The sequence below is a fragment of the Balaenoptera ricei genome, chromosome 2, assembly GCF_028023285.1.
Source record: "Balaenoptera ricei isolate mBalRic1 chromosome 2, mBalRic1.hap2, whole genome shotgun sequence".
Classification (NCBI taxonomy): Eukaryota; Metazoa; Chordata; class Mammalia; order Artiodactyla; family Balaenopteridae; genus Balaenoptera; species Balaenoptera ricei.
Window position 1 is genome coordinate 154138574 of NC_082640.1, and position 25833 is coordinate 154164406.

A 25833-nucleotide genomic window follows, 5' to 3' on the forward strand; every position below is an offset into this window, starting at 1 on the left:
AGAAAAAGTGAGGTCTGATGCTGACCTCATGTTCCGAGGCCGGGAGATTAAAAAGGGGTAGTAAAAAGCAGCTCACCTGATTTGATTTGTCCGGCTGACAGAAGTGGGTAATTGAGAATCTTACTGATCTGCTGAAGAACGCCTGGAAAACCTCGAATGCCATCAGCACTGAGGAATACGTGGTCTAGCCGGCGACCTGGAAACAGGATGAATCGAGAAGGAATGCAGAAAAAAATACGGAACTCTCAGAGATTGACACTCGGTCCTGTATTTACCTGTGAAGTTTTATCTTCTCCAGTATTGAGGAAGAAACATATGCTGTGCCAGTTTTCATGACAACCAGCATACCTGGCTTATTGCATGCCTGCTGTTCCAGGGCTACCTCTGGCAAGATGCCTCAGCTGTCCACAGCAGCAGACCCAGAAGCTCTGGCATTCCTAGGGAATCGCTGTCCCAAGCCGATCAGGCACTTCTTGTGCATTTGCCTTGGTACTTCCTTCAGCCGAGAACTTGAGCTGGGATCTTATCTGTATCTTGACACCCTGACTAGACTATAAATAACTTTATGGACAGAGATTATTCCTTATACCTCTCCTGTACTCCCATATACTTGGGATAATCTGGAAATGCAGTAGGTACTAAATTAATTCCTGATTGATTGGCATGAAACCAATCAGCTTGAATATTATTAATAGCTTGGATAATATCTCCATTCATTTTAGAATATAAGTACTAGATGAGGGAGAGGGAAATTGTTCGATAAAAACAGCGTTATGTATGCCACGGCATACTTTCCTAGAAGGACTATGTCAACGTTACAGGACTTTTAAATCAACAGCTCAGAAGTGATTTGGAAGGGTGTGCAGAATAGAGTTAACACAGCAGGCCTGAGACAGCTATCCTTAGAAAGGGCTGCTTGCAAGGTTGGTCCCTGGTTGGTGTCTGTGAACTTGACTGGTAGAAGGTCTCCTACACTGATATAAAACTTTCCCTAAATGATGAGAGCGACTGATTGTGCCTAAACTGTTTGTACAATGTGGTTTATGCTGAACACCTGCCTTCCTCCTGAGAGCGTGGAATTTTGGTACATGCTGGGCAGAGGTTCCCTGTCACCAGCTCCCAGTAAAAACCTTGGGCACTGGCTCACTAATGAGCTTCCGGCAGACAACACTTCCCACTTGTTTGTTGTCACAACTCATTGCTGGAGGAGTTAAGCACATCCCGTGTGACTCCAGTGGGAGAGGACTCTTGGAAGCTTGTGTCTGATTTCCTCCAGACTTTACCCCATGAACCTTTCCCCTTTGCTAATTTTGCTTTGTGTCCTTTTGGTGAAATAATTCGTAGCCATGAGTATGACTATATGCTGAGTCCTGTGAGTTCACCCATCGAATCACTGAACCTAAGGGAGGCTATTCATATCATATCTATTCACCATTCCTCCCTCCATATTACTCAGAGAGAACATGTTTCTTTCTCTCTCCCTGGCCAGTCCTTCCAATGCTGGGTGTGTGTATCAAGGATGGGTGGGGAGTGGAACTTTGCCTAATTCTTTCTTCACATTCCTCTACCTTCATTCCTCCAAGAGTTCCATATACACATTCTGGGATATTATTAACCTCAAGGTACAATCCTCCCTCCAACTGTGATCCACTAAATTTTCCCTTATACCTGGTTTACAAGCTTCAGACTCAGGTTTTAGGTTAAGTGGGATTCACTCTGGAGGAGGTATGCAGTTTAAGGGCACAAATTCCATTGGTACCATTTTTGAATGTATATTTCTTCCTTGAATTTACCTATAAACCAGAAGAGAATTTCCCCAAATGACTGGAATTTGCTATATCTGTTAAGAAGGCGAGACTCTCAGTAAACTATATTTAAGTTGCCAGACCGGACATGAGGAAATGAACTAATAATCCTTTCTCCCCATCCCTCCTTCCCCGATAACTTTCTTCTTGCATGATTATCAAGCATCTCAGAACCCCATCTCCTCATTTGAGAATTAAGGGATCAAGCAAAAACAGAACACTCACCCCGACTCTCAAGGCTGCTGTTCAGGCGCCGCTCAGCGGTTTCCAAGAGCTGCTTGCCGGTTTTCCAGAGCTGGCACCGAGAGCAAGCCAGGTCAAATGCAGCCATGGCGGGGGGGCTGAGGTCTTCCAGAACCTCTCTCAGGGGGGCAGTGGGCTCCACCGCGCTACTGCTTATCCAGAAGTCCTCCTGGAGTGTGGGGATGGGGTCTCCCGAGGTGCTGAGCAGCTTGTCGGTCACATCAGAGATGGAGTAAAATACCATCCCTGGACACCCAGCAGTGGGATACAAGGCAAGAGGTTAAAATGACTCTCACTAGCACTTTTATTCTGAAAAGTAGTTATTTAAAAAATGTCTGAGGTCCTTCTGCACAGTATACCATCAATGCATATCAAGACCATCATTACAGCCCACTCCTACGGCATCAAAACAATGGCATGGAAAGAAAGACCAAGAGAAACTCAAAAAGGTGGAGAGGAGTTAGGACTTCTTCCAAATGGGATCTAAAAGTAGGGTGAAGTGAGGTAGATCTGTGTGTGCTCATCAGCAAAGATCTCTAAAATACACCACTAAAAAAGCAAGGTAGAAAATAGTACTTGTTGGAAGAGCTCATTTATATTAAAAACAAAAAGGATATGCATCTATTCTTTTGAATTTGTAAAGAAAATCTCTGGGAGCTTATAGAAGGAGCAACAAGTGATGGTAACTTGATATACAGAGCCTAGACCAGCAAGAGATGTAAAAATATGGGACAAGTTTCCACTTTCAAGAAATAATGAAAGGATGAGCCCTTTCTGCAGTGCAGCCAAGGGTGGGAATTGACATCTGTGAATCCCAGGCCACAGGTGTTATTTACAACTTCTTCACTTGCTAGAAAAGTAGAATAATATGCTTTATCCCTGAATGATTACATGGGAAGAAAATAATCAATTCCCCAAATCCCAAGATTAATGGCCATCAAAACACATGGTGGAAACTGCATTCACATTCTTCAGTTTAAGTCACGTAGGACAAGCTTAATGGAGGAGCTCGAGGGGCAGGTAAGTGACCACTGTGGTCGGCGAGGTTAGGCACAGCTAGAAAATGACTCTGGAGGTGTCAGGAACGCTGTTCTTCAAGGCAAGCGTCCTTCTCTAGGTTTCTGCTCACCTTCATGATGAGCCTCTGATTTGGGTGGTTTTTCCCCCATACCCTCCTCCCGCAGCTCCCTCACCACCTGGCAACAGGGAAGCCGGACCTGCGGCTGCAGCGCTGCCAATGGCCTGCAGAGTTGAGCGGCCGCTGCCTGTTCTTCGGATGGTGCCACTACCCCCGTCCGAGTTCTGGTTTTCGATCTTGTGCTCTACTCGGGCCAGCTCCTGGATGACCTCCTGGTAGCGCTCCATGAACAGCAGCTCCCCGGAGCTGGGCGAGGACTTCAGGTTGAATGTGAACACCACCTGCCACAGGAGAGGAAGGAGTGTGGCTTGCGGCAGGCCCGCTGAGGTGGAGAGTGTCTACAGATCTGAGGTCTTGCTAGTCATCAGACTCTGGCCCTGAGACATCTGCTTTGTGGGGCTGGAAGAGCACTGGACATTCAAAGAGTAGGTCAAATGTAGAAATGACTCGTAAAAGTCAGCAAGAGGGCCACTGAAGCCCCAGCAGAAAATAGGCAAAAGATGTGGACAATTTCAAAGGGAAAATACACAGGACTAATACACAGGTAAAAATGTTTTCCCTTCCCAGTAATTCAGGGAATTTAACATTAATACTACCTTGCATCTACCATAATGACAAAGTGTTATAATAAACCCTCAGGGGGTGGTGGCAGAATGAACTGTCACAACCTTTTTGAAAAGCGATTTGGCAGTCTACAGAGCTTTAAAAATGTTTATATTCTTTGACTCAGTCATTTTTATGAAAAACTTTCTTAAGGAAATAATTCAAAAGTCAATGTATAAAGGTGATAATCTTGACACTATTTAATACAACTATTACCAGGTTGAAAATAAATGTGAGTTAACAGGGAATGGTCAAATGCAGCTACTAGATCAGACTATCATAAGGTCACTAAAATAAGTTACTAGGTAAATGCTTATATTATAATGTAAAAAAGGCACAAAGTTTTAGATTCAGAATGATCTTGGCTCTCTATAAAAGTCACATACATCTTGGAAAAACATTGGCAAAAATATGCTTTTATCTTTAGTATTGGTTGTTCTGGACAATAGGTTAAAAGTAATTTCATTTTCTGGTTAATACTTTTTGGTATTTTCTTATAAATTATGCACAACTTGCTGTGTAACCAGGTTTAAAAATAAAACCTTTTATTAAAAAAGAAAAATGAAAAAAAGAAAAGATCAGAGCCCCAGGAAAGGAAGAGGAAGTGAGGACATTTAGCGGTAAAGCATCAGGGGGCTCGCAACTGACTTCCTCTTGGTTTGGGTGTCAGAAAGGCTGGTGAGGGTCCTATCCTTCCCAGAGGGATAGAATTATCATTATCATTAAAGTACAGGATCTAAAATGTGTCAGAGGAAGTTAAGTAAAAATTATCAAATCACCTAGATGTCTCCATGATTTATTCCTCAACAAGTAAACTCACGTGAAAGAAAAATTCTGATCTATGTGTTAAGGGACCAGTGCAAGCGTCATAAATATACCAAGAGAGTTTTAAAAACTAGAAGAGTGGGCTTTTATGCTTTTAAATTTAAACAATAGCAGAGGATTCTTGTATCTCTCACAGCTTGCACATAATCCGCTTAACATTCCAAGAGGTAGCACAAGCAGGTATGATATTTAACTCCAAGTTTCAGATGAAGACGTCAAAGCTCAGAGGGAGTACAGTGTTTCTGGTTTCTACTCCCTGCACTTTTCCCTACACAACATTCTAATTTGCTAGCTCCCTACACTTCCTGTATGTTAAACTGGCATTCTATTTATTATTAAAAATTGTCTGCATAGTGATTTCTAACTATATAAAACCACATATGTGTTCAGAGAAGGACTACAAGGAAAGAAAGAAAAATATTTCAACGTCTTGACGGTGGCCGAATATTTTCTTTTATCTTGTTAAAAAACTGTTTTATGTTCTGAATACAAACAGATGATTCAACAGCTTAAGTCTCCTCCTTCTGGATCTTGAAATCCACAGTGCTCAAGATCAGGCTCCATACATGGAAACTCCCTCCTGCTTCTCCTGCTAGACGTGGCCCCTCAGGTGCGCCCGACTGGCTCTGCTTGCACAAGCATCTGGCCTTACCTGAGGCCCCGCGGGTCCCAGACGGCAAAAGGCTACCTTAGCGTTCTTTACTGTGACAAAGTAGAGCCTAGGCTCCTAACACCTGCTGCACAAGTACCCGCCTCACCTGATGGGCTTCTGCGAAGTTCCCCCGGAGGATGCAGGATGCCAGCAGTGACTCAGGTGGGGAGAACATCATGCGGATGAGTGAACTTTGAGGTTGAGGCTGCAACCGGCCATCCAGCTCATTCTTCCCAGATGCAGCGCTCAGACTTCCTTCTGTCGGGACACAAGAACGTCGGAGGCCAAGGAAGGGATAAAAATTGAGGAAAAACTATTCTGTCACCTGCTGCCAAACTCCTATCTTCTCAAAGTCCTTCTCTAAAAGGTCTGTAAATGGATCTTGAATTTTCCTCAAATGAAGTGCATACCTATGCTATCATCTTTTTCTTTCTTTTTTTTTTAAGTTGAAGTATAGTTGACTTACAATATTGTGTTAGTTTCAGGTGTACAGCAAAGTGATTCAGTTATATATATATATATTTATTTATATATATTCTTTTTTTTAAATTCTTTTCCATTATTGGTTATTATAAGAAATTGAATATAGTTCCCTGTGCTATACAGTAAATCCTTGTTGTCTATTTTATATATGGTAGTGTGTATCTGTTAATATGTTATCATCTTTGAATATAAGACTTATGTACCAACAACCTTCCTTGGGTATTCACCTCTGTTTCTCTCTACTGATGGGTAACTCAGCTGATAGTGAAATAGCCCTTTCCCCACTGAACACAAGCATGAACTGCTCAGTCCAGGTTTTCACACTGTGGTGTATGGCAACTCTGTATCAGGGCAAAGCTGCTGGAAGTTGGCAACTGGTTGGGACTCCCATACCTGAAGTACTTGTGCTCAGCTCACTACTCGTACTTTCCAGGGATGGGTTGGAACCTCTGTCCCGGCCGTCTAGAGGTATTAGGAGGAAAGAGAGAAAATCAACCATCAGTGCCTCACAGTGTAGAAAGTGAGAAGTTGGCTTGAAAGCTGAGATCTGGGTAGAGTGAGAAGATAATGGGTAGCTACTATACCAGTGGCTCCTTCTACAGTAAAATGCAAATTCCTACAGACCAAAGGTACAGGGGTGGGCTTAATATGGTCCCAGTGCTCATTTGGATAGTAGCTTATAACAGTGGTTTCCAGTCTCTGGGTCTCAGAGCCCCAGGAGCTTTCAAGTTACTTCTAGGGGTCAGCGACCCCCATTGCTCACTAAGCACTGTCAATAGTCTGAAAAAAAAATTAAAGCACAACTATTATGACGTGGAACCAGTAGGGTGCCAAAGAGGGTCACAACATTTTCTGACATAGAAAAAGTTGTCCTCATAGTTGAAAAAGTAGGGAACCAACATATAAGGCCAGGCTGATCAAAGACCATGATATTGGGACTTCCCTGGTGGCGCAGTGGTTAAGAATCTGCCTATCAATACCAGGGACACGGGTTCGAGCCCTGGTCTGGGAAGATCCCACATGCCGCGGAGCAACTAAGCCCATGCACCACAACTACTGAGCCTGCGCTCTAGAGCCCGCGAGCCACAACTACTGAGCCACAACTAGAGAAGCCCGCGCACCGCAACGAAGAGTAGCTCCTGCTCGCTGCAACTAGAGAAGGCCCATGTGCAGCAACAAAGACCCAACACGCCAAATAAATAAATAAATTTATTAGAAAAAAAAAAAGACCATGATATTGAAAGTCCTGGAGAAAAAGCATCTTCTTCTCAACACCTGCTTTCCTACAGCTGTAGGAAAAGAGAAGATGGATTGTGCATTCTGGGCTGGATGGGTCAGGTGGATGCAAACTGACTCAAAGCAATCAACTGAGCAACTTAAGGGGCTCAGCCTTTAAGTTTTCCATGTTTCTCCCATGGTAGTCTCCACCCCAGTCAGCATGTTTACGTCTCTTGTTGCCACTTAGCTAAAGCCTACTCATTCTTCTGAGCTTGATTCAAAAGTCAACTCTTTCAGAAAACCTGTTTCTCTGCCTTTGTAGACTATGCTGACCTCCCCCTCCATGAGATCTCTTCGGTTTTCAGGCCATGCCTCCGGGCATTTTAAGTTTTTCATGTATACTGTCTATGCAGGTAAATTATAAATTCCTTGAAGGCAAAGTCCTGGTTTATGCCTCATTCACCTCCCTCAAGATACCTAGCATTTTTTTTAGCACACAGGAAACTCTTTATGAACTCCCTGTTAATTATTTAAAAACTACCAAAAACCATAATGGAAATTTGATTATCTAAAAATTTAATATTTCTGTATAATGCTTCTGTGTTAAACTCCTTTAGAGAAACTCATAATCAAAGTCAAAAGACAAAATGGAGCAAAACTTGTAGCACAAAATGACAGAATATTTTCCTTAAGGTATAGAGAGCTCCTTACAATTCAACAAGAAAGACAAACCCAACAGAAAATATGTACCTTAGACTGAAAAATATAAACGGCCAATAAATATATGAAAAGACATTCAATCTCAAACTAAAAATTAGTATTAAAACAATGACACACTATTACCATATTAATCATATTGGCAAAGACTAAAAAGAAACCTGATACTACTCATTTTTGATGAATGTATATGCAAATAGGCACTTACATACAGGTGATGGGAATGTAAATTGGTCCACCTTTTTTCGGGGCAATTTGTTATATCTGTATTTTATACCCATGTATACTTTGACCTTCTATATTATACTGCTAGGGACTTATCCTATAGATATACTCACACAAGTATGCACAGACATACGTACAAGGTCGTTTACTGTAGCATTGTTTATAATAGTAAAAAACTGGAAACAATTTAAATGCCCACAAAAGGGTACATATGACAATGGACTACTAAGCAGCCTTTCAAATAAGTGAAGAGAAGTGAGTTCTCAGTATAGAGTACGATACGTTTACGTATGTAAGAGGATATAAATAAAAAAGAAAGTTGCAGTTCTCTATATGTAGTATGATGCACCTGTGTATCTAAAATGATATACATGCTTGTATTTCATGGAGAATTTTTCGAAGAAAACTATTAGCAAGGGTTACTTTGGGGGAGTGGGATTAGGATAATCTTAGATCACTTTTGTTTGGACATTATCTTAAAGGTGAATTGCTTTAAGATACTTTAAGATCTTATCTTTATCATTAGTGTTAAGGTACTTTAAGAACTGCTTTATCTTGAAGAATATTAGACAAGTGGCACTATACCATTGGCCGCTTGTGGGAAGGAGGCATGGAGAGAGTTCTTCAGATTACCTGCCCGGCTCCTTCTTGTCCGACGACCCCGGCGGAGACGGGGGTGCCATGTGGCGATGGGCCGGTATCTTCGGGAGGGTTGCTCCTCTGAAACAGCAAACCCAGTGGGTCATACGGGAGGGTGATCAATTTTTTTTTTAATTGAAGTATTGTTGCTGTACAATATTATATGTTACAGGTGTACAATATTGCGATTCACAATTCTTAAAGGCTATACTCCATTTATAGTTATAAAATACTGGCTATACTCCCTGTGTTGTACAATATATCCTTGTAGCTTATTTTATATCTAATAGTTTGTACCTCTTACTCCCCCTACTCCTATGTTGCCCCTCCCCCTTCTGAAAGTGATCAGTTTTGATTTGACCCACCTCCTGGGGTAACAGGTAGGGGAAGATCTGGACTGGCCTGTGCGACGCTGAGCGGTACCCCGGAGTTCTGACGCAGGTGGCCATGGCGATATGCCCCGAACTAGTGTGACTTCATGCACTCCTAGCTGTCCCACATTCCCGAGACTTTTCTCCCTCCTCCCTTTGTTATCTCCTCTCACCTGAGCCCTGGTTGCTGGTCACCACCTTGTACCTCCACTGGGCCTCAGAGAGAACCTTGGAGAACTGGTGCAGGCGGCTCTGCAGTCCGTCTCTGCTGCTGCTGCCCAAGCCACTCTGGCCTTCAAGCAGCTTTGGCTTCTCGGGGGCGCTGCGGCTGCTTAGCTCATCCAGCTGCTCCTGCAGCAGCCTAAGGAAGGCCCCCATTACATATTCATCAGCCAGGAACCCACTGACACCGCTAGTAAAGTGCTTTAGGTCCAAAAAGCTGTGCCTGTGAGGCTCTGGGGAACTGTCTTTTGGCTCTGCCTTCAGACAGCTTGGAACTGTGTAGGCCAGGCTCCTGGAGGCCCCCAGGGAACCCTGTTCTGACCTCCTCTCAGGCTGTGCTACGTGCTGAGGGCTCTCTGACGGGGACCTCAAACCCAACGGGCCCCTCCCCTCAACGTCATCATCCTCAGCGTAGTCCTCGGGCAGGTGAGGCTCTGGGTGAAGATCAGCAGAGGTGACGAGGAGCAATGAGAAGACGTTTTCTAGAAGTTCCAGGCACAGAGAGTCAGGAACACTGCACAGATACTGCTGACACCTGGCCAGGTATGTTGAAAAGAGATCTGAAGCACCTGAAGACGCATGTATAAAAGAAGAGGCCAGAGAAAGAGAAGGAAAGAGAGAAAATGCAAACATTAGAAACAGTACTCGCCAGACTCAAACATTCTCCCAAGTTTAACTCATTTCTTTCTTTGTAGTGACTCAGAGAACTGTGGTTACAGTCAGAAGACTAAGAGGCTATTGAGCCATGTCTTTTCATGATTTGTAGAAAGATTTTGCTCCCTTAACTAAAAGTACAGTTCAGTGAACACTCATTATTTTGTTTCTGCTTTTTACAATTACATTACTCCTCATCTCTGAGAAGCACTCCATATTTCAGTTCCTAGAATGAAGGCAGCCTGGAGACTCCTTATTCCTCAATTCCTGTTTGCACTCGTTGTTATACTACAGGTGATCACAGCCTACCCAGATCTCTTAAGAAAATGACCATGCTCTGAGGCGAAGGTCTATTCCAAAGCTGCAAGGGAGAGATACTTGACCACCAGTCACAGAAGGCAAGGTAAGGAGTTATAAGTTTTTAAGAAAAATGAGAGCTAATAGGACAGAAGGTTCTTTCAAACTGTAGGCTGTGACCCATGACACTGACTTAGACGGCTGCATTTGAAAAAATGAAATAAAACAGAAAAATAATCAGGAGTGTGCTCTGTTTGGAAGGGTAAGTAATGTTTCTTAAAACTTATTTCAGTTTACGCATCACATACACACATATACACATACACATGAAAGCACAAATTATATACCTAGGTGCAAACTGGAGTGATGTGAAATGCTATCTACTGTGGACTGGAGTATAAAAAAAGAAGCATTTGGAAAACACTGTACGAGGTGCTCAGGCTCTGTTAGAACTTATGCAGATCACTTGCTTTCTCCATGTCCCTTTGATTCACGGAGGCTGATAAATGGATGAAATTATTCGTGGGCATAATAAAACCAAGGCCACCTCCCAGCCCTGGTGGCAAAGGGTTCCCACACAAAGAACCTGCTGGGACAGGTTGTTCCCAGCTCCCGCCAGGGAAGGGGTCGGGGGCGGCGCTGCACCTGGGGAGGAGAGAGAATCGTTCACTGGCTCTGCAGCCGCGGCCAGGTCCTCAGAGGGTCCGTCTTTGCATTCCTGGCACTGGGAGTGCCGGTGTGAGTTCACACAGAGGGCATAGATGGCATACTTCATGGCACAGAAGCTCCGGTAGAGTGTCAGGTTCTGACAGCGGCTCAGGTGCGCAGGGACCGTGGCGTCAGTTGAATCTGAATTATAGAGAGAAACAGGCAGAACTTCAGAGATGCTTCTTTTTTTTTTTTTTTTTTAATTTATTTTATTTTTGGCTGCATTGGGTCTTCGTTGCTGCGCGCTGGCTTTCTCTAGTTGCTGCGAGCGGGGGCCACTCCTCATCGCAGTGCACGGGCTTCTCATGGCGGTGGCTTCTCTTGTTGTGGAGCACGGGCTCTAGGCGCACGGGCTCAGTAGTTGTGGCTCGTGGGCTCTAGAGCGCAGGCTCAGTAGTTGTGGCGCACGGGCTTAGTTGCTCCGTGGCATGTGGGATCTTCCCAGACCAGGGCTCGAACCCGTGTCCCCTGCACTGGCAGGCAGATTCTTAACCACTGCGCCACCAGGGAAGTCCCAGAGATGCTTCTTTCAGGCAGGGGCTGCATGTATGGCTGAAGCAAAGAGATGCCACACTGCTAGTCCCCTAGGTGTTCTCACCCTCTCTCCTTTCTGGCAGTGTGATCTGCGTCCCTTCCAGGCCTTTTTTTCTGTTCAACAACTTTCAGTCTCTCGGTTTCCTTTTCCCCACCAACCTCCCCTCTACATGTCTGTTCAACCTAGGCCTCGTGGCTATTTAACAAGTCTTTCCCTTACATTTCTTAAAATACTTGTTTTTCCTTTTTTAAAAAAATAAAACTTAAAGTACATGTTTGGTCTACCTTTCGAATGCCACATTACCCAACAGGCAGGCTTAAAATGTGTTTAGATTGAGAAATAAGAGAGCAAAGGTAACACGGCATTTAAAAAAAAAAATACTTGATATTTTTAGGAAAGCCTTGAAGCAGACATCATGAGAAAAACATAAACTCTGTTGAGATTCTGTACACTTGTTTAATAATTTATAATTTTTCATTAAAATTTTGTTTTGAACTTAGGAGGAAGGAAGGTTACCATCTTTACAGAATCTCTAAACATCTTAATCTACCCCTAATTCTTATCATAGCAAAAGTATAACCTGTTCAAAGAAAAAACATTAAATGTAATAAAGCAAAAAGAAGAAAAAAATACCACCCATAAGCCTACCAGCTAAACACAACCACTGCTACATTCTAGTTTAACCCCTTTAGTAGTTTTGTGTACATGTATATGTGTTTGAGTGTAACATTTTATATACTATTTAATTTTCCTACTTCTTAAAAATCCTTTAGAGCATAAGCATTTGATTATGTTTCTTTACAAACTAAATCTCTGCTGGCTGCATATAGTTCTACTGAATGAATCCCTTGTCTAGGCATATTCCTCAAGGGCAGGACATTGGAATAGTTAGGGATGCTTTGCTACTACAATGCTGCAACAAGCCCCTTTATGTATAGGTTTCCCAGTGATTACTTCTTAGAAGCTTGGCCTTGCCAAGGTCAGGGTAATAAGCAGAACAAAGTCAATATTGTTCTATGGCCTTGACCTCTTCATGGCATTATTGCCCAGAGCCAGGACTTGCAAGCACGATGAGAGGGAGTGGCTCCTTACATTTTTGCCCCAGATGCCTCTCTTGCCTCACCCTAGTCCCAGCCCTATTATCACTCCTCTTTTGCCTTTTCCAAGTTCAAGTTCTAAGTGTGTTCTGGTGGGTCATCAGGGATAGATTTCAAACACTTCTTCGGAAGCCTTTTGTACTTGTATGTAGAAAACAGAGAGTTCCCAGTTCTTTTAGGAAATCTGCTAAACAAGTTGTCTACCTTTCCAAAAAAATATAGAATGTAGTAACACTAGTTTTACAATTAGTGGTAGGTCCTTTAAAAAAGTAAATCAAAGCAATATCTAGGCTGACAGACATCTACTGCCATATGAGAATGTTTGTTTCTCTCAAAAGTAAGGTCCCTGGCCTGTGTAGTAGGTTGTGACCACACTATCATATGATTTTTGAGAGCAAAAAGAGTGAGCTTGTTAATGGGGACTTGAATTTTAAGCAAAGATCTAAGGTTAAAACAAGGCTTTGTTACTGTTTCAGGCAAGTCTTTCTTCTAAAAGAAAAACTCTAAAAAAAACTCAAAAAAAGAATCTTCTAGAAGAAAGACTCTTTACCTGTTCAATAGACTATGAAGAAGATATGGGAGGGAAGGAAGGCACAAAATGTGCTGTAAGAAAGCTTATGAAGCATGGAGAGACTCACCAAGAATTTGCATAAATACTGCCAATGACAATGCTGTGAATTCAGACGGCAGTTCCTAATTCTGTTTCAGTGAAATGAGGGTATGCTCATGGTTCCTGAGCTGGATCCATGAGGACAAAGGTTCCTATGGAATTGTTCTCATAGGATTCCCAAGCCTCACCAAGAAAGGGGAAGATGTCCCTACATCTTGTAATCTGATTGTGGCAAACAGCACTAATTTAGAGGGTACCTGCTGGACCACCCATCTTGATAGATCCCAGCAATCACATCTAGATAAATCTTGTGCTGTAAGAAACATCTGCAAGATTGTCCTAAGCGGGAACCTTGCCCAGGTCACTCCATCGCCAACTCACCATGCTCTTGCTGGGGGTCCTTGGCTGGCACCTTCTGTAGGAGCTTGAGGACATCTTCCTCCCTGAGGGCTGGAAGGTTTGTAAGGTGATGGAGAGAGTAGAGCACTGAGTGGCTTTCTCCACCATGTAAGTGACACAAGAGATCTCTCTTTGGTATGGGGTTGCTGAAAGGGAAAGTTGGGAGGATGGAAGGGGAGGCAGTTTATATAATTGCTTTGAGAAAGACCAGTCTCCATTCCCTCTTATTCTTTCTCTTTGGCCTGTAACACCACAGGTTTCACTTCCCCGAACACTAAATTTCAGTTGGTCTATGATAGAGGATAGCATTTATTTACCCCCAGGGAAGGACATTCATCAAGCTGGCTTCACTTGTCTAGCAAGGACCTAGGAAGGGCCTCTGTGCTCAGCAGGGTCTAGAAAGGGCCCACAGATTAAGCTTCCTAATTTCTGTAATTTTCCTAGCTGAGAGCTGACACGAGCTTCTCTGCTTTTCTTTGAGTCAGGGCCCCTTGCTACTTCCCCCAGCGGCCTACTCGACTTCAGAAGTGCTGGTGAGGTGGGTGAAGAACAAAATAAGAACCTAGATCTAGGGAAGACCCAAGGCTAAGTTATCAGGAAAACACAGGGCCGTGCACACATTTCAAGAGGCAGTTGTTGAATAAAAATGTGATCCAAGATAACACGTGGCTAAGAATGTGGACCACACTCACTAGCTGTGTGACTTTGGGCATCTTATTTAACACCTGTGGGCTTCAGGTGCCCCACCTTTAAAATGAGGATAATATTGGTGTTTACCTCACAGGATTATTGTCAAGCTTAAGTGAAATCATCATGTAAAGGGCTTAGAGCAATGCCTGGTGTATAGTAAGTGCTCAGGAGATGTGAGGTTTTGTTCTTGTGATCACTGTCATCCTTAAATTATCCTCTAGTTATGACCTTATGGCTATGGTGAAGATAATCACTACTTATGTTTCTTTTGTGGTTTAATAGCTGAAACAATTATTTGTTGCTGGTCAACACTGTCAACTTAAACCATTTACAGGGAAGATGTCTTGAAATGGCCACACGTGCAGAGCATGGGTCAAGTGTGTCCAACGGTGGGAAGGGGGCTGGCTGTGCAGGGCCGTACCTGCTCTGCTGCACACACCACTCCAGGACCTCCAGGTGAGCCCACAGCCCATCACAGGCATCCCTGAGGAGCTTATCACAGCCTTGGTCCTGTGTTGATACGGGAGAAGAAAGAGATGCTGACTCAGGCACCTGGGGTCAGAGATGTGACCGACTTCAGGACCCTGCATTCTGCCTCAGCCCAAAGTGCCACCACACTCATTTCTGGAGCAGCTTGGGCTGCAGAGTGAGAGTTACCTGGGTCCTGTGGAGTGTCTGGAGCAGCCTCTTGGCTGACGCTAGGCTCTGGCAGTGTGTCCAGCCCAGGAGCACGAGCAGTCGACTGAGAGGGCTGAATTCTCTATCTAGCAGGCAGCCAAGACTTGGGAAGTCTTCCTCCTTCAACAGGGTGAGTGCTGTCACCTGGAAGCCAAAGGAGGCTGCTAGAGGCAGCTCTGGGGACTTGCTGCTAATCAGGGTAAGAAGCTTTTCAGTATGGAAGGGAGGTTTCTGACAATGACAGAAGTGGCCAGTTGAATAAAAAGTGTTTACGAAAACACTAGACTGTAAGCTACTAGAAGGCAGGGATTGACTTCTGTTGTATCCCCAGATCCTAGCATAGTACATAGTACATAGAATGAGGTTAATAAATAGCTGTTGAAGAACTGCCCTGGTGGTCCAGTGGTAAAGAATCCCCCTTCCAATGCGGGGGACATGGGTTCCATCCCTTGTTGGGGAACTAAGATCCCACGTGCCGTGGGGCAACTAAGCCCGCGTGCCACAACTATGAGCTCGTGTGCCTCAACTAGAGAGCCTGCGTGCCACAAACTACAGAGCCCACACGCTCTGGAGCCCACGCATCACAACTACAGAGCCCACGTGCCCTGGAGCCCGTGCACCACAACTAGAGAGAGAAAACCTGCACGCCACAACTAGAGAGAAGCCCGTGCGCCGTGACGAAGAACCCGTGTTGCAATGAAAGATCCTGCATGCCGCAACTAAGACCTGACACAGCCAAAAAAAATAAAATAAAATACAATAAATAAATATTAAAAAAATAAATAGCTGTTGAATTAAACTAAAGCTCAGTTGCAATCTGGAAGGAGAAGGTTAAAGTAATTAGAGTCCCCTGTCAGCTAGGCAACATATCGCTGCCACTGTCTTTTCTTCCTCGCACCCTCCAGAAAGCTTACATGTATCCAACATTTCAGTGCCTGCCCAAGGACTGATACAAAATGCTGGCAGTTCTAATTATGAATGATACTGGTTCTCAGAGCCTTCCGGAACTGTAGGATGGACACAAACTAGACGACTCACTGCTAATTAAACTGCTTTGTGTTGGATAAATGAGTGCGAGAGAAAGGAGGAGTGAAGAAGCCTGGAGAGAGTCCCTGGGTACTTGAGTGGTGGAGAAGCACTGAGTTTGACTTACCAGGATCTGCTCGAGGAAGTGCTTGCTGTTGCTCAGGCAGTAGAAATAGGCCAATTTCCAAGCCTGGGCTGGGTCAGGATTGGAGAACAAGGCTAGCATTGCCCGCTCAGGATCTAGATGAGCCGGTGAGACTGAAAATCAAACCAGATGGGGTCACTGGGGAACTGGACTCTTCTTTCCTAAGGTAAAGCCCATTTGAAAAACCAATTGATATGAGAGTTCACTCTTTTAAAAAGTTAAACCAGGTTTTCTACACTTCTATCTTAAAGACTCTTTACTTCTCTCAGTAGTTTCTGAAAAGTTCTTTTCTGCTATGAGTATTACTTCATTTTTTTTCTCCATCACTCCTTCTTAAGCTATGAAAGCTGTGCTTTCAAAGAAGAACATCTTGCCCATTTTTGCTTAGCTTCTCCCATTAGGTTTCCTGAACAACACGGAAGGGAGCAGGCTAGAGGGAGTCAGAGGGGTTGGGCAGAGTGGAATTAGAGAAGCAGTGCAGGGAACACACCTTTTCCCGAGGGTGTGGGCATCGGTGGCTTTTCTGGGGCCTTCTCTGCATAGGTGTGGCCATACAGGGACACCAGGCCCCGCCCGGCCTTGTGCAGCAGGCAGCCGAGCAGCCGCTCCTCCCGCAGGGGACTCGCCTCCGACCTGCTGGCCTCCAGCAGTTCCTCACACAGGAGACGCAGCTCAGCCCCGAGCGGCTCTGCAGGGCAGCGCAGAGTCCGCAGGGCTCCGTAGATGGCATCGACTGCCCCTGGGTGCCCGCTGGCAGGACCCCGCAAAGCTCGCAGTGCCTTTCGAATGAGGTCCACCAGCGCCTTCTGCAGGGGCCAGCCTTGGAGGCCCGTGCCGTCTTCCTCCCCAAGCAGGAGCTCCAGCAGGGCCTGCGCGGGCTGAGGCGCCTCCCGCAGGAGATCCCAGAGCAGAGCGACAGCTTCTGAGCTGAGCCAAGGGGGCCAGCTCTCTTGCCTCTGATTTCCGTCAAGCACAGGGTCTGCTGCATCTTGTGCTAAGACCGTGTACAGCTCCTAAATAGAGGATGAAGAGAGGGAGGGGCGGTATGTCCAGAATGTTATCACTTACATGTCTTCATGTTTTCCTCTTTTCAGTGTATATATATGCACGTGTGTATATACAATAGTAGCAATAGCAAATACTTCTGTAGTAGTTAGTATGTGCCAGGTCCTTTACACGGAAAAATTAAATTAATACTTACAACCACCTTAGGAAGAAGACACTACTATTATCCTCATTTTGAAGGTGTCCTCAAATCAGGGGGTTAAGGCAAAGAGAGATTTGCCCAAGGCCTCCATGCTCAAGCTAGTCACCCCCACCCCCATTGCCTCTGAAATGTGCATTGTCAATCTAAATCAGGGACTGCAAACTCATAGACCAGGTAACAGATGGGAATAAGACACTATGCCCAGCTCAAGGCATCTAAATTCAATTTTTAAAAGAACACTACAGACCAGTTTTTAACCCCTGATCTAAATCCCAACCAAGATTTTGGATACAGCCCATTCTTCATCCTTCCCGAAAACCTTCCCCAGTACCTCCAACTCACACAATTCTCCCTCTTTATTGGGCTTTCAATGTTCTTAAAATTAGTACCATATGGCTTAGTACCTAATTGTGCCATGTGTGTATTTCCTTCCTCCCCAACTAGATTGCAAGCCTTTAAAAGGCAAGATCTCTGTAGCCTATAATTTGTTTGGTAGGTTATTTCCCACACTTCAGCACCATTCCTGTGGGTGGTGCTCAGGGATACCTGTTCATTAACTGCCTCCAAGATGGTCACAGGACCATGAGTCCTTGACCTAATACAAGTGAAAGTCCCTACCTTAAATCCTATTGTGAATATGTCTTCAGTTAGCTGGTGGCTGGGTCATGAAGAAAATAAGTATTGAGCCTCAGACCATCCCTCAGGCACTTAAGTATAGATCTAGTTAAGATTGTGAATCTGCTCCCAGAAGGTGGTTGTAAAGATTAGCTATAACACATTCAGTGCACCTGTTACAGAAAAGGTATTCAGCAAATACAAACTAGTTCCTTTCTCCCTTTATATTCCCTGCCACATTCTGGTGAAAAATTTAAACCCCTAGTTTAAAACCAAGTTAGGTATTCCTTTTACATGAAATGAAAAAAAAAATTAATCCTCAGCTATAATTAGTACTTCTGGCCAAGCTACCTCTAAGAATTCTACAATCAGGTAAGTTTCCCCTATCTCTAAATTCCCCTCAAGGGGCCTCCACCTAGCCTGGTCTTGCCTGAGAACAGAGAACTGCCAACATCTTGGGGACCTGTTTCTGCTGGATCCCTGAAAGCTGAATTTGTTGAGTGACTGCAAACCTGGGCAGACAGGTCCAGGGCCCTCTCTCACCTTGAGGATGTCCTCTGGTATGTCACCTGGGAGGTCTTCTGACAATAAAAGAAACTCAAGTTTTCTCCGGAAACCAGCTGGAAGTAACTTCTAGATGAATCATAGAAGGAAGCATAGAGATTAAGCATATGCTTTAGCTGACAATTATAAGTAAATACTTCTTTCCGGTTCATCTTATTTCTCCTGTTTTCTCTAAGATAAAGTACTTCTGACCATTAAATTCCTGGGTATGTCTTCAGACACTTTTCTTTATAAACGGAAACAGCTGAACTGAACACATATTCCTCTTAAATACTAACACTTAAATCCCACACTGTTTAGCCTCAAATGCCAAGGCTTGCTTATTTCATGTGATTTTTTTCCTCTAACTTGAAGTCCTTCTCCAAGACTCTCCCTTGCAGTGTCCAAAACACCCAGTTATGGGTAAGCTGGGATGGAATGGCCCACATGATCCTCTTTTGGCCTAAACCCGTTTTTGGTATTCAGTTTTAGTTGGAAAATAAAAGTAAAAGGGGAGAGATCTAATGTTTATGAAACACTTATTATGTGCCAGGTACTATATGCCATATTTTCATGTGTTTTTAAAAATCTCATTATACTGCTAAATCAAACAAAACTATGGCATCAGGATGTTTTTAAAAATAATCTTCAGTAATGATGAAATGGTTAGGAAGTATTTTCTAATCATTTCAAGCATGAAAAGGAAAAAGTGACCCCATTGTTTGTTAATGAGACAGGACATCAGAGACTAATGTATAAAGGAAGAGAAAGCCTCTGACTCTTCCTGCACCTGCTTGTTTCACAATAACTTCCCTTCACCTGGTCCTTAAAACTAAAATGATAGTCCCTCTTTCTCCAGACACAAATATAAATGAGATGAAAGTCTGGGACTAATTCTGATAAGCACTCTTTTAAGTTAGAGACACCTGTAAATCATGCCATCTGAATGCTTATATAATGCTAATGATTGGAAGGTGTAGAGAAAATTCATTCTGGCACGCTGAAAGTTAGTGATTCTATCAAGGACTAAGAGGAAGGAATAGATAAGCCCAGACAGCAGGCCCTTAATAAAAGAACTGGTTAAGATTTTAGGACTTTCATTAAAATCCTAAAGACTGGCTAGCTTGTATCTTTTTTTACTGGTGAAATTACTTTATGCATATGCAGGGTCATAGGCAACTAACATTCCTAAAACAGGCAAGAATTTGCCCAATGTTTCCAAGCACAGATTTTCTTACTATAAAAGCAAGCCATGTTCAATGCAGAAAAAGCAGAGAATACAAACAGGCAAATGAAAACACACTACACAACACACACACCCCCCAAATCTTTCCACTGAGGGAGAACTATAGTTACAACTGTGTTCTAAGGGTATTCAGACCATTTTCTACATATGCATATATGCATGCATAACATACTGTTTTCTAAAATTTTTTTTTTCTTCACATACCAGAATATAAACATCCTTCCATGTCACTGAAAATTCATTTACCACGTAATTTTAATAGTGCCATGGTATTTTACAAGTAGATTAATCAGTCTTGGATTGTGGACATGGGAGTTGTTTCTATTTTTCCTTTATTAGAAGCAGCATGCTGTGGACATCATGCTGTTCACATGATAAAAGATAAAAGGGCATAAGGCAAAAATGGATGAAGGAAAGGGAAAATGGAATCAGTTTCAACGAATAATTCAACAGGAGCTTTTGGCAGCAGGTGGGAGACTGGAGCAGGAGCAGCCAGCAAGTTCCTAGAAGATGAAGGCCAGTCCAGGAAGGCCAAGTCCCTAGAAGATGAAGTCCAGTTCTGGCTTTGTAGAACTACCTCAAGAACGCATTTGAAGTCTTGGTCCTTGTATTAAGTTTTAAAACTCTCTGAGGTCCTTGTATAAAGTTTAAAACATTCCCACGACTGTTTAAATAACTGAGGTACTGGAGCTTTAAGGACCAAATGATCTTCAATTCTGGGAAAAACAGCTCTTAGTCTGTTAAAAGGAGCCAGGGAAGTGAAATCCACCTCCTGATCTGGTTGACCAACTGTCCAGAAATTTAACAACCACCAATCAGCCATAAAGTAAACAAATACCCTCTGCTGAGGCAAAAGTTCATCTGGCTTGACAAATTCCATGTTTGTACTGAAAAGCTCCTTAGTCAGTAACAATAACATCTGTTATTTTTTTTCTTTTCTCTTTGAAGATACTATTGAATATTTTAGCTGAAGATGTCTCTTTTAGATCTGAAACTACAGCCAACTCTTAAACAACCTGGGGTTGATTATTTTTCAGTTTTGCTTCTTTTCCTTCCCTCTCCTGCTGATCTTTTTGTCATTTCTCTTTGCTAGACCATTACCAAAAGCCTGGATAATAAATACATTTAGATTAGTAACTTCTGGTGCTTTTTGACAGCTAAGTGAAGAAGGGTAAGTGTCAGGCCAAAGCAGAACTAAAGACAAAATTCATTCTGATGACTGAGAGAAGTTAAGAAGAAAATTAGGCTAAATTATAGACATTTACAAAATAGAATTTATGGTTTCTTGCGGCTTACCTGGTGGTGCAGTGGTTAAGAATCTGCCTGCCAACGCAGGGGGTACGGATTCAAGCCCTGGTCTGGGAAGATCCCACATGCAATGGAGCAACTAAGCCCGTGTGCCACAACTATTGAGCCTGCGCTCTAGAGCCCACGAGCCACAACTACTGAGCCCACGTGCCACAACTACTGAAGCCTGCGTGCCTACAGCCTGTGTTCTGCAACAAGAGAAGCCACCGCAATGAGAAGCCTGTGCACTGCAATGAAGAGTAGCCCCCGTTTGCCGCAACTAGAGAAAGCCTGTGTGCAGCAACAAAGACCCAGTGCAGCCAAAAATAAAAATAAATAAATAAATAAAAATTAAAAAAAAAGAATTTATGGTTTCTTAATTTTAAGTCTATGTAGGCTAAAAATATTGTTGAGGTGGAAAAAGCAGAGGACTGATGACTCGAAGGCAGAATACATTGGTTCCAGCTCCAATTTTGCCAACTAACTTTATGGTGTGACCCTGGGCCAGTCATTTCTTTTCTGAGTCAGAGGTTCCTCACTTAAATCTTAAAGTCTCAGGTTTAATACAAAATTGCCTGAGAATTTTTTTAACGGATATCAATTTCTGATAATTAACACATATTTCTAAAAGTGCTTTGAATGGTAATTTTTCTTAAAAAAATAAAAAATAAAAAACCCTTCCTTACAAGTTTTCTTTCACTATTAATTTGCTCACTTTGTTTTCATATTTGGTAACTTTTACTTCAATTCATGTGAGTTGTTAAATTATTAATTAATGATGTTTAAATCTATAAGATTTCACTGTACTGGACTAGTTAAAATAAGATTTTTGGATGAACAACCAAGTTTCAGCTCAGCCCATTCTCCATTACTTGAGTATTATGAGGATTAGACTTTATTCACTATCTTGCCACTTTCACTGAGTTCTGCAAAGTTCTGTTTGGGCACAAGACTCACAATAGTATTTAACACAATAGTATCACCTCAGATGGTAGGTTAGTGAATTAATGCCAATGTAAGTTAGTGAATTAATAAATGAATTTAGGTAAAGAGACAGCAATAAATACTTAGGCCATTCTCACTGTCAATACTGAGAAAGGAATATGACAAACCTCAAAATAAAGGAAGTAACAGACAAAAGGGAAATTTCATAACTCCTTCCAGGTTCTTTTCAGTCTTGGCCTCGGGCAAAAATTTTAAATGTAAACCTACTTACCTTTTCCAGGGCCAACCATTTTTCCAGTACAAGAAGCCAGACCCAGGCTAATCTTTGAGGGTTGATATCCTGTCCACATCTGAAAAATGTAAAAAGAAAAAATTTCTAAACAAAGAGTCTCTACTGACCTTTTCTCTTTTGTGATCCAAGATTTAGATTTCACTACTCAGTCTGTTTTAAACCTGAACTGGCAAGACATTGTCCTGAGAAATTTTTGAATGTATATGACAGATCAATAAAACGAGAACCAGAACAGAACTAGCAGCTTTCATTAAAAAAAAAAAAAAAGTCACAATTCTACCTCCACCTCCCTATCTAGTCTTTAAAACAAACTAATATTACACAGAAAACCATAAGAGCAAAGCTATCTGAAATAGAAAACTTGAAATCTTGAAAACAGAATCAAATAGTCAAAGAAAAAAGGAACTTCATAAAAATTTATTTTTAACTCTATGCCAGAAACAGGATTATAGGAATTCATAAGCCTTTCTTTGAAGTTAGTAATTTAAATTAGACAGCAATTGGCTAGAATCCAAATTTAAGGGAAAAAACAAAGGAAGAAAAGAATCATGTAAATCTCCATTCTATATGTGCTAATACAGTACTTTCTCATAAATAACTGCCAGAGTAAGGAAAAGTGAGGGAGAGACTGAATGTTTAACTCCTATACCACTAATTGTTAATAGCACTGCCAGGAAGAACTTCATTCAAAATTCAGATAGAGAACATTGGTTGCCAGGGGACAAGGAGGGATCAATGTACAAAGAGGAATTCCCAGGGAGCAAGGGAATTCTTTCGTGGTGATGAAATAGTTCTGTACCTTGATTATACTGGTAGTTATATGAGTCTAAGAATGGATAAAGATACACAGAACTACACACATAAAGGTGAAGGCAGATTGGGACTTCCCTGGCAGGCCAGTGCTTGGGACTCTGCATTTCCAATGCAGCGGGGTGCGTGGGTTCGGCCCCTAATAGGATCCCGCATGCCCTGAGGCACGGCCAAAAAAAAAAAAAAATGGATGCAGATTTAAAAAATGGTGAAAACTGAATAAGGGCTGTAGTCTAGTTAACAGTACCAGTGTCAATTTCTTGGTTTTGATATTTACTATAGTTATATAAGATGTCACAATTGGAGGAAGTTGGGGAAAGGGTACTCTTTGTATTGTTTTTGCACTTCTTGTGAGTCTATGCTTAATTATTTCAAAATAAAAAGCTTTAAGTAAATTCACTTCTGGTCCTTTGTTAAAGCTACAACAATATCTTCAATTTCACAAGCAAGAAGGGAGCAGGTTTGCTCTTTTGGGGGTAAAGAAAATGCTTTTCAACGTAGTTGCACTATCTACTTTAATGATAATAAACAAGAAATGGTGGTTCCAGGCTTAAATACCGCTCCAGATGATAATTCAAAGCCAAACTGATAAAGTAATAAATAGGCATGTATTATAGAGGTAAATTTTCAGAACATGTGAAATACACTCTACTTTTGTTAATTCTTCAGAGGTGATTGAGTGAGGCACATGGACCAGAGCTCAAGTACTGAACCTTGCGTCTCCGGTCCTGTGACTGCCTGGCAGGAAGACTGAGTTCCCTTACCTCAGCTGACTGGGACACACGACCAGCGCCTGAAGTATATCTTCCACCTTCTTTGGGATATCCCCTTGGGCCTCGTGTAGCTGAGGTACACATGCCTGTGCCAACTCCCATTCTCCTCTCCGAAGGCATTCACAGAAAAATCCAAAAAGCTGCTTCTGAGAAGCAGTTTCCTCTTCTCCAAATGGATGATGCATTTTCCCAGCACAGAGTGCAGGGAGATAGAAAGAGATGAATTACGCAAAACACATTGTCAATTTTCTCATTCGTGGAGTACCTCCTAGAAACAACACACACCCGAGTCAGAAGAAAAGGAAGGAACTATATTTAGACAAACTAGCCAGTACTAGCCGCACTAGGAAAGGCGGGGCTTACTTTTCTAATTAACGTTGTAAATTTGATTTGACAGGTTACTGTCTCTTTTGGGAAGTTCCACCTTTCCCCAAGGGGTGGATCCCATCTCTCTAGGCGCATTCAATATTTAACGAATATTAATCGTCATATTAGCCCGCGGCGCAGACCCGAAACTCCACTTCCGTATTTCCTCCTGAACTTTATGCCTAATCCGGCTCCAAATCCCCAGGTGGTCGCCTCTTTACGGATGAGAAATTCAGCAGGAACCTCCCTAGTTTGAGCCCTCTTTTAAGGCAGAGGATTGAAGATCAGGAGAGGAATCTGTGTCAGAACTGGACGGCAGTTGGGATTGGGGCTCAGGGACGCTCCCTACCGGGGTCGTGGAGAGCGCTCCCGCCTTCTCTGGGGCGCCTTACACTCACCTGCTCCCGGCGCCCAAATCAGCAGAGCTTCCAGCGCAGCCATGTTTGAGCTGAGTCAGGTGACAAATCCCGTTCAGAAGGTTGAGGGCGGGAGAGGATGACGACTGACAGCAGCTATTCTAATTGGTCAATCGAGGAAAGATGCAAATAAAGCGCCATATTTGTTTGGGTCACGTGACTCCACCTCCGCATTAGAGGAAGCTAGGAAAGAGGTATCAGCTACCTGGTTTAGGACCACCGCTCACAGTTTTGACAGATCCTCCGCTTGACACCTTCCGTTTTGCCTTCAGTGGAGCAAGTGGCAGGAATCGCTGTGTGCCTTGATTTTTTTTCTTTTGTTCTGTTTTCTCCCTAGTTTGAAGTTAGCGTTTACTGAGCGCCAACCAGTGACATTGCTTTGCCACGCTTTGGGTATACCCAGAGCAAGGAAATTTAGGTCCTCCTCCATTATTGTTCATCCACTTGGGCTCCCTTATAATCCCAGAACCCTACGTTCTGAATTCCCAGTTTCTTCTGCTTAACTCCATTCATTTATTTGCTCATTTACCCCACGACCGTTAATTGAACTGTGTGCTAGGGCCTACTTTAGAAGCTGAATAAGATACGGTCCTTGTCCTCAAGGAGACCACAGTCTAGTGAGGGGGTGCAGGTCAATAATTAGGATGCAGTGGGCTAAATTATAAGATAGAGGTATGCACGGGGAGATGGGAGCAAAGAATGAGCAAAAGCCTTTCTCAAATATAATAATCTGAAACCGAGTCTTAAAGTAACGGTTTACTAGTTTGCTAATCACAGCTGCTTTTATACTGAACCTTCTGTTTGGTTTCCTTGGTGTTCTTCAACTATAGACTCTCACGTTTCCCCATAACATGTTTTCGGTTTGAGCAATTTTATTCAGCGTTTTCCAAACTATTTCACAACCAAAGTGTGGTGAAAAAAAGCAAACCAAAACAAACCAAAAGCTCTCTTCCAAAACCTCTTCGATGATTTGTGGATTCTCATCTATTCCCAGAAAACTAACATGTCTCTGGTCCATTAATCAGTTTTTAAATGAAGTGACAAAAGAAAGAAGAGAGAAAATTACAAGCAAGTTTTTTCCTGGCTCATATTCTCCTTCCTGATGTTCCTCCACCGGATTTTGATAATCACTGTATTGAGAAGTTGGGACTCGTAGACTTATTACAGAATGTGAACTACAATTCCCAGCAAGCAGCGGAGCCGACCTGGGCCTGTGCCTACCTTTTATTGGATATTTCGCCAGGGTGACGACCCAACCAGTGCTTTGTTTGTTGCTTTGCGTCCTTTTCCGCGGGGAACTGTGTGAGGGGTAGGGGAAACTTTGAAAGTTGGATGCTGCAGACCCGGTACTGG

The 25833-nt window shown here is 42.9% G+C and overlaps 2 protein-coding genes across 12 annotated transcripts in view; one reads left to right on the forward strand and one right to left on the reverse strand.

The window, feature by feature from the left end:
• Positions 1 to 24522, reverse strand: part of ZFYVE26 (zinc finger FYVE-type containing 26) — a 68648-nt gene extending 44126 nt beyond the window's left edge. For 3 of the 5 annotated variants that reach the window (XM_059914491.1, XM_059914490.1, XM_059914488.1), the window contains exons 1-17: positions 24463 to 24522; positions 23690 to 23966; positions 22095 to 22173; positions 18346 to 18435; positions 16471 to 16993; positions 15963 to 16093; positions 14789 to 14953; positions 14553 to 14641; positions 13424 to 13587; positions 10738 to 10941; positions 9093 to 9710; positions 8543 to 8629; positions 6143 to 6211; positions 5373 to 5524; positions 3266 to 3467; positions 2031 to 2294; positions 77 to 196 (exon numbers count right to left, since the gene is read on the reverse strand). In XM_059914491.1, coding sequence (XP_059770474.1) covers positions 77 to 196; positions 2031 to 2294; positions 3266 to 3467; positions 5373 to 5524; positions 6143 to 6211; positions 8543 to 8629; positions 9093 to 9710; positions 10738 to 10941; positions 13424 to 13587; positions 14553 to 14641; positions 14789 to 14953; positions 15963 to 16093; positions 16471 to 16993; positions 18346 to 18435; positions 22095 to 22173; positions 23690 to 23883 — 3151 coding nt within the window. In that variant the 5' untranslated portion in view covers positions 23884 to 23966; positions 24463 to 24522. Of the gene's footprint in view, positions 1 to 76; positions 197 to 2030; positions 2295 to 3265; positions 3468 to 5372; positions 5525 to 6142; positions 6212 to 8542; positions 8630 to 9092; positions 9711 to 10737; positions 10942 to 13423; positions 13588 to 14552; positions 14642 to 14788; positions 14954 to 15962; positions 16094 to 16470; positions 16994 to 18345; positions 18436 to 22094; positions 22174 to 23689; positions 23967 to 24061; positions 24104 to 24462 lie in introns of those variants that run through there. The other 2 variants (XM_059914489.1, XM_059914492.1) reach the window with 2 other exon arrangements.
• Positions 24523 to 25771: 1249 nt separating this feature from the next.
• Positions 25772 to 25833, forward strand: part of RAD51B (RAD51 paralog B) — a 720881-nt gene continuing 720819 nt past the window's right edge. For 5 of the 7 annotated variants that reach the window (XR_009500945.1, XR_009500949.1, XR_009500948.1 and 2 more), the window contains exon 1: positions 25773 to 25826. The gene's annotated coding sequence lies outside the window, so the exon portion shown is untranslated. Of the gene's footprint in view, positions 25827 to 25833 lie in introns of all 7 variants that reach the window. The other 2 variants (XR_009500950.1, XR_009500951.1) reach the window with 2 other exon arrangements.